At 36.5% G+C, this 8,782-nt stretch overlaps 1 protein-coding gene across 1 annotated transcript; it reads right to left on the bottom strand.

The window, feature by feature from the left end:
• Positions 1-485: 485 nt before the first annotated feature.
• LOC137746201 (large ribosomal subunit protein eL24) lies at positions 486-2,743 on the bottom strand. The gene is made up of 5 exons (XM_068486275.1): positions 2,653-2,743; positions 1,783-1,858; positions 1,562-1,663; positions 1,017-1,165; positions 486-891 (listed from the first exon to the last, which is right to left on the bottom strand). Exons 1-5 carry the CDS (start codon positions 2,661-2,663, stop codon positions 738-740), a joined length of 492 nt encoding a protein of 163 aa, XP_068342376.1. The 5' UTR covers positions 2,664-2,743; the 3' UTR covers positions 486-737.
• Positions 2,744-8,782: the final 6,039 nt, after the last annotated feature.

Below are 8,782 nucleotides of genomic sequence, written 5' to 3'. Positions count from 1 at the left end.
AATTTAGAGTTTTATAGAGACGACTTCCAAATTTCAAGAGGCAACATAGGATCAAAATCGAGTTCTAAGGACAACATGAAGCGAACAAGTTTTAGAGAGTAAAGTTATGACTTTTAAATTACAGAGAGCTAATTGAAACTAAAGTCGAGTTCCAAGGAACGTAACTAAAAATAAACCTATAGTTTAAAAAGTGGAAAATATAGTTTCCGTTTGTTTGTCAATTTCTTTGAGCTCTTACAAGTTTCGTCTTCTTGATAATCTCTGTTCATTTTCGTGTGCTCCTGGAACGGCCACAAAAGAATTTGGACAGCAAGTCAAGAACAAAAATATCGTACCCAAGTTTTCAGCCTCTTTGGGTATGTGCTAAATCCATATGATGGTGACACAGGATTTCTGATGCTTTACAATGGTGACACAGGATTTCTGATGCTTTACAGAGGCTTATATAGGGTCTGACGTTTTATGAACAAGAACAAAGACCACAATTGAAAATTTCACCCATCATGTCTCATAGACATGGTCCGAGTGAAAGCTCGGTCCAAATCTTTTAATTCCAAAACAAACTGAATAACCATGAAGTACTTGGTAATATCGAAGTGACAGATATAGGATAGACGAAAGAAAATTACGAGCGGACCATCAAGCATGGCCCATCAATCCTTACAAAACCTTCAAATTAAACAAACACGTCCTATCTCTTACTCTACTCCGCAATAAGTAGACAACAGAACAGTGGCTTAACGCTTGCCGCCACCACCACCAAGCTTTGGTCCCTTGGGTGCACCTCCCTTGGGAATGCTGCCCTTGCCTTGAGTCTTCTGAGATTTCGTTACTTCTGCCTTCTTGGCCTTCTTCTCATCTTTGGTCTTCTTGATTCGTTCCTTAATTTCACTACAGAAGATATCCAGACATTAAATCAAACGATGAATCACAAAAGGTTGACATAAAAACATTGAAACTGAACAAGATGATTGATAAAGTGAATCAAGGCTACAAGAATAGACAAGAACACTAACCGAAGTGCAGCTTCACGTGCAGCATCACGAACTTCTGGCTTCTCAGTTCTTCTCTTCTGGATAACCTCCAGGGTAGCACCGACAATAGACCTTGAGTAAGGCTTCTTGGTGGCCCGTCTCCTCTTCTTCACAGCTTCTTGAGCAATATCCTAATTATGTCAAGAACATCTGCAATTAATACGAGATACAAAACAGACGCTCGGCTGCCAGCTACTTCATACAACTATGAGATACAAACAACAGACTGCTAGGCTGCCAGTTACTTCATACTAAAAGAATGGCCACTAAAGGGCAGATTAAGAGGCTAAATTTATCATGAAGATTGATCACAAGGAGATTAGCAGAAGAAAGATTTATACAGATTCTATGGGAATATAACTAATGTATGATGAAAACAGATGATCAAACCAAATCAATTTCCAAGAGTTTTAATAGCTTCTTATATCTAATGTAACTAATCAGGACATTTCTAAGATAACTATACCGGTTGGGAGGGAGTATTGGCATCTAAGATTTAATATATCAAGTGAAAAATGCAAGTATACCTTTTTGTGCTGCTTCCTGTACATGGCTGTCCAGGTAAGCTTTGACGGCTTCAGCTTGTTGTGAAAGTACCTTTTGCATTTGGAGTTGGCAAAAAGGAACACCTGAAAGACCACCACAGGTTATAAAAAAAAGGAAGAAATAACAACATTTTTCAAATGACAATTTCAATATATAATCTGATACAAAGTAAATTAACCTCAGATTTAATATGACTGCTTACCTGAGAATCAGATCGAATAAATCTGATGCCTCTTCCTGGGTATATCTTGTCACCGCTGAAACGACAGAGTTCCGTCCTGACAAGCGACACCAAAATATCTTAAAGCGGAATCAAATGTTCGTGGCTCAAACAGAACCACACAAGGGCAAGAAATAGAGAAGAAAACTACCAAGCCTAAAACCCCAAACCATTCATATACGTCTACCTCCCATTAAATCTCTACACAACTACCAGAAAAGATTATCACCGAATAGGCAAACATAGAAATACCATCGATAGAAACTAGAAGAAGTACACATCTCTGCCTACAAACGCGGATCAACAGCCTTTAACTATACGAGCACCTTGCAACACTTTCCAATAATAAAAGAACCCGAACATTCCACGAGACTGGAAAATATAATTACCGAATTCCGTGATACAGAGTTCAAAAACTTAATACCAAAACACCAACAAGTTGAAAACTCACCGAATTTAGTTCTATCTGTAACCTATGTGAACCATGAAATGGCATCCACCTAAACACGATTTCCACAATTTCATACAAACAATTAGCTAAAATCCCTAACCTTTCACACAGATTCAAACAGTAAAAATCCAACACTTATTTATTGGGTTTCGTCCATTGTTTCTCGCAATATTTCACAGATGTTCACGTTCAACAAAAACAAAAAGCACTTTTCACCCAGAAAAGCACAAGCACGCACCACACAGAGCATGTAAACAGCTTACTGCAAAAGCATAATCCAAAATCTAAATAGGAAATATAGGATCCTCATCGGTTATTGTATGTGGAAAAATTTAAGAACCGCAAATGAAACCATTTCGATATCAGATCTCGACGAGAGAGAGAGAGAGAGAGAAGCGTACTTGAGAACCATGGCTGCTACCTCCTGCTGTTGTGTGTTGATGGAGCGGAAACCCTAGAAGCAGATTTGCTTATTAAGCGGCTGAGTGCATCAGCATTCTTCATATATAACCCTAATATCTCACCAAAAACCTCGCAAGTAACACTGGACGTTGTATTTTGTTGTCTTTTTCGGCCCAAGACTACTTTCTGTTGGTGGGCCGGATATATGGCTTATTTCTGGTCAAACTGGATCTTATTACACAGCCCATGTTTATGAGAAAAATTGTAACACAAAATGGATTGGTTACAAATCCGAAATACGGTCACAGGTCCCGTTTCAGCGATCCTCTCCTTCGTCTGTGCGCAATTTCTTCTTCTTCATCATGCGATCTTTTTTCTTCAATTTGGCCTTTGATCTTCTATTCGATTCGTCGTTGCTCTTCTTCTTCGATTCAACAACCATTTTTGGTGAGTTCATCTTTGATTTGGGTCATACAACGGGGATAGGTGTGGGCTATCTCAATCAGCGTCGAGTAGTGGTCAGAGGAACATCATGGGTCATTACAAATATTGTTGTGGAGGGTTCATTGTAATCGTGTCGGAGCATCTTCAGTTTGGGTTGCTGGTCATAAATGTTGCTTCACTCTTCCTTAGTCCCTCATGCATACTTTTCCTATTACGATCTAGTGATATTACTCTTCACTTGTAAGTCGAAGGCATAAGTTCGATTCACATAAAGGTGAAAAACGTATTATAGTTATGTTACGTTCAATACCTAGTTAGTGGTTGGGCCCTTTGTGTGGCCTAACCTAATAAATCATCTCTTAAGAGCAGAATATCCCTCCCCTGAGGATATAATATCATTGTATAAAAATAAGGTTATTTTTGTAATGTACACTGTACTCAACTTCAATCTTGTTTTTCCTCTAAAACTCAAATTTCACCAATTAACCACTTGGAATTCGCTTTTCTTTTAACTTTATCTGTATTCTGTCAATTTTGTCAAAAATGTGTCAAATTGCTTATGTAGCAATACAAGTAGGACCCCATCACTCCAATAATAAAGGATTCCATGCTCCATTTATCCTAGAATGTCATGTATTACAGATTAAACTACTTTGATGCCATTAGACATGGTTTAAGGGATTTGAAGAAAGTTGAGGTTCCTTATAAAACCAATTGGCAATATGGAGAGTAGCCTAATCTCTTATAAGCACATGCAAAGTCTCTATTTCCTTGATGTGGGATTCACCTTCAACATACCCCTTCACATGTGGCGAAAAACACGTGGACAACACAAATCGAGGGACGTGGAGCAGGTGTGGCCCATTAGACTTCACACATGAGACAACATGCTCTAGTACCATGAATAAAGTTAAGGTTTCACCATAAAACCAATTGGCAGTATGGGAGTTGCACAATTTCAAGCACATGAAAGGTTCCTCATTTTCCTAATGTGGGATTCATTCTTAACAAGATTTAAGTTAATTTATACAAAATGAGTTTTACCTATAGGGACAAAAACACAAAAAATCATTTCATAGAACTCTACTAGTTTTGAACCATTTCAAGGGGAGACAAAAACTCAAACCTCAACAAACCTAACCCAAAAACAAGCAAACAAAAAATTTTAATTCCAGTATGCCTACAATATGCTCGTTATTGACACCACGTGTAAAAAATTTAAACTAATTATAGATTCGTAAAAACTAATTTTCAAAATTTTTTGGACATCTGCAAGATCGATTTCAAAATTCATGCACTTCTACCGAATCAGTTTCAAAATTCTAGCAATTCTATAGTACCATGATTTCTAGGCCTTGGCACGTGGCACCTTAAGTGGCAAGAAGGACCAGAATACCTATAGATCATGACTCTCAGACGATCGAACTTAACTTTAGTCAGATGATCAGACTTAGCTTTAGTCAAACGGTCAGACATAGCCTTAAGTCTGATATCTATTTTACTTATCTCCCATGTGAGAAACATTTAATTCAAGTCAAGTTAGGATACCTTAGGGATTAGGCAAGTAATCACAATTTTAGGAAGATTTGATATCTTACCCAGATTCCCACCTAGGTAGTCTCTCAATTTACGAATGCTATTATGCCACCCCCATAGTCTTGCTCCCCACACACATTATAATTTACCCACCATAAAAAGTTTAAAAAATCGAATACTTTTCCCACCTACTTATATTCCTAAAATATCCCTAATTGTTTTAAGTTCTAAATACAATAAATATAAAGCATTATTTGAATCCTGGAGATTTTAGGAAAATAAAACAACCACAAACATCTCCGTGCAACCCAGCCGAAAGCAACCACAACCAGACACCACATATGACAGCGGCAACTCCTTTTCTCTTTGCCGCTGAAATAGTTATTACCTTCATTTCATTTTCTTCTCCCTTCTCCATTCCTCTCTCTATATTTATTCCCGAATTCCAATTCAAAATTAGGGGTTGAAAAGTAGCAAGAAAAGAAGAGAGAGAATTTGGTGTGTGTGGGGTGGATGGAAGAAATAGAAGATGGAGGTAGACAAGGAGTTTAAAAGGGGCAAAAGATGAAGAGAAAAAAATGGGGAGGATGCTGGACAACTTAATTCGTTCCTCAATTGAAGTTTTTAATTTTTTTTTCTATTCCTTTTTTTCTTTTACTACAAAGAATATATAAGAGGATTAATTTTTAACAAGACTTTTGAAAACTTTTTACATAATGTTAAATTCAGTATTAAAGTTTTCATTAAAAATTGGGTGGGAAAATAAGATTATGAGGTGGGGCATATCAGCACTCCGATTTATTTGGGACTTACTCTCCAAACAAGGATTCTCAAGATCTATAAAATATCCTAGCCTGGTACTATCTCTCTATGTTTCTTATGATCGAAGACTCTTTACCAAGAATCATCACATATTCTCTCTTACACGCTGTTCGTCTACAAGTAGACATGGGGAAGCATCATGATGTTGTAACAACCACACCACTTGTTTTCTAAAACTACATCAATGATTCAATCCTTCTTCCTGAAGATATGAAGGTAGTCTAATATGGATTCAATCACACTCCCAATCAATCTTATTATCCCATTGCCAGAGTTCATAGGAAATTCCAACTGAATTATGCCTTCGTCGGTAGATGTGCACAAGTTGGGTTCCAACAAATTTTTTCAAGATTAGTTTCAAAATTCCAGCAATTTTGCAATATCAGTTCAAAATTCAAGCAATTTTGCAAAAATCAGTTTCAAAATTCTTCTTGAAAATCAACTATACTATTGATAAATTGCAATAGGCCTATATTGCCAGGACACATGAGATTCAGCCACGACACCGGACTTTCGAAGAGCCGAAGACTTCAGAAGAGCCTGAGAGGCACCGGCTTGCAAATTGTGAAAGAGCCCATTGCCAAATCTCATCATCTAATTACCTTGAATACACCTCCAGCTAAATAATTTAAGTCTGCCCACAAGCGGGTACACTCTGACATAAGTGATGCAAGACGTCATTCAAAGCATCTGTTTCATGTATACAATGTTATACCCAGTCTATTTTGTTTTGGAAGAATAGACACGTGTAGTTGTTTAAGAAATCGAACGTATTCATTGTCATTTTACAACGGTTGCATATGCCAACCGAGATCTAAAAACAGAGGCAACTAGAAATCTTTCCAAGGTGCAACACGTGAAATACTTGAATAAAATTGAACCAACTGATGTGAAATATTCTAACACTCAAATTAAAACCCTATGATTGTAGTTTATGAAAGTAAGGATCGTTTTAGGCCGAGGATTGGAAGGGATGCTAATCTACTCTAAACTGATTTTTATGACATTGTCGTCCAAGGGATCGATTAAAACATATGATGAGTTCAATCAAAGAGTGCTTCCGATGCAAATACTACTTGAAAATGCAATGACTGCTCTCCGTACGTTGACTGCTTGACATTCTGACAAAAAAAACGTGCTTACAAAATATGGGAACCTAATTTACACGCAATAAAAGTCCTCAAACCAAGTTTCATCAACCAATTCTTCCACTTTGCACCTCCAATAAGCCCACTTGTTTACTTATGGAAATATTTGTTTGTGCACATTTTGTTCAATCATCACGTTTATTGCCTTGGAAATCCGATGATGAGATCTAAATAAGTGTACGGCACTTATCATAGTGTGGTTGTGTTCATCATTAAAAATTGTTATATCAAATTTATCACGACCGATTGGCTTCAATAACACAACTTTCGCCTTGCAATCACTTCTACTATCTGCCCTCTTACCTTTTCGATCGGGTTTGGGATTAGCATCAACATTATGTTTGCCATGTTTGCAACAAACAAATTCCTTCATTTCCAACCCATCACCACCACTGTCATTTTTACAACTATGTTCCCAAATTCCAAACCCAATTGCGAGTGCATAATTATTATAAAAGATGTATTGATACAATATCCACGTAATATTGATACATTATTGACATGATACTGATACATCTTCGACATAACATTGATAAATCATTGACATGATATTGATACATTACCGAGTTGATAGTAAATGAAAACAATATCATTTGTGTAATGATACGATATCAACAACATATTGATCCAAAATCAACAGTATAATGATACCCAAATAACAAGAATGAAATGTAGTGTCATATGGGCAAAATTCCCACTTGCAAAGCATACTTTTTAAAATTAGCTCAAGAAAATTGCATACAATAACTAGGAAAGCTATAGCGATACTAGGCCAGTTTAACACCACCATTTGGACACCGGGTTCAGTTGTAATGGAAGTAATTTGCTTGGGATAAACCTCATAAATTACATAATAGTATTAATAAATTAATAAATAAATCAGCGGCTGTTCATTTTTAGAAGGTCGGTAAAAGCAGAAACGCAGCAGTAGATGAATGCTGGCCTTTTTAATTCTTTCGCTACTTCAATCGCTGCTTGAACACAAACCTTACACGTTAACAATTTTAAACATCCCATAAATTAAGGATGGATAGGTGGAAAAATGAATTCAAATCAGCCAGTCAGATGGATATAATCCAGGAAACACAACATTATCCTTGAAAGTAACTCGCTCCAGATTATTTTGGCGTTGCATGATACAACTACAAATGTCTCCCAAATGGGACCTATCATAGACTTGCTCGTTTTGCTCTCATTATACTTGGTTAGATGAAGCTCCTACTATTGTTTGTGATCTTATTGAGGAAGAAGCTTCCTAGCCTATTCAAGGCTTCTAATGAATATATGTCGTCCTTTTACTTAAAGAAAACTCATGATAGTATTGCCGACTATTTACTAACGTGAATCAGTCAACATATTTCTATTACCAATTTATAACATGAGTCAATAACCAAAATTAATAGTCACTTAGTATTACGGTCTAGTGATATTCCTCTTCACTTGTAACTGAGAAGTCTTAGGTTCAATTCTCACAAAAAGATGAATTTAAACCACATTATTACTAACCCTATGTGAGGCTAAGCTCACCCCTCCTCCTTCGTGCAAATGGTGTCGTTTGTTCCAAAAACAAAAAAAAAAACCAAAATTAATAATTAAGCAAAATCATTAACCAAACATTGAAGTAATGAAATTTTGGTTGTTTACTGAGACGAAAAAGGTGTATATGTTAACACATTGTATAGGATTGCAATAGCTTATACACATCTTAAGGTTAAGCACAATCCACAATCTCAAGAAACAAATTAATCACCCATTTGGGAAAACAAAAGCTGACCTCCATGGTCCTCTTCGGACCTACGCATGCCAAAAAGTATTGGTGCTGCTCCTGCGCACACTAAATCCAGGACCAGGAGATGAAAAGGAAGGAGCCTGGAATTGAACGAAAGTTTTATGAAACGGGGCCGTTATCTCAAACCAGGTCTTAAGGGCTAGATTGGGTTTGGCGTCGATAGACACCGTTTTAGAGAAAATGAATTTGAATTCAAAAAGCACTTAAGTGCTTTATGGAAGAAGTATTAATTATGTGTTTATTGTAAAAAGTACTTTATATGCTTTTACAAAATCCACTTATATTTTGCCTATAGATTTATTTCAAAAATATTTTTACAAAAAATATTTTCAATTATTTTGAAAAATAATTCCAAACGAGCTCGAAGTTGTGGAGAATTTTGATGAGGTC

Source organism: Pyrus communis, chromosome 9, assembly GCF_963583255.1.
Source record: "Pyrus communis chromosome 9, drPyrComm1.1, whole genome shotgun sequence".
Taxonomy (NCBI): domain Eukaryota; kingdom Viridiplantae; phylum Streptophyta; class Magnoliopsida; order Rosales; family Rosaceae; genus Pyrus; species Pyrus communis.
This window is presented reverse-complemented; position numbering and strand designations above follow the sequence as displayed.

What these genes read in the sequence shown, in the direction of transcription:
- LOC137746201 (XM_068486275.1), bottom strand. An exon ending in ACAGGAAGCAGCACAAAAAG is followed by an intron (nt 1,166 to 1,561) that starts GTATACTTGCAT and finishes TGACATAATTAG; the next exon opens with GATATTGCTCAAGAAGCTGT. An exon ending in GCACGTGAAGCTGCACTTCG is followed by an intron (nt 892 to 1,016) that starts GTTAGTGTTCTT and finishes TATCTTCTGTAG; the next exon opens with TGAAATTAAGGAACGAATCA.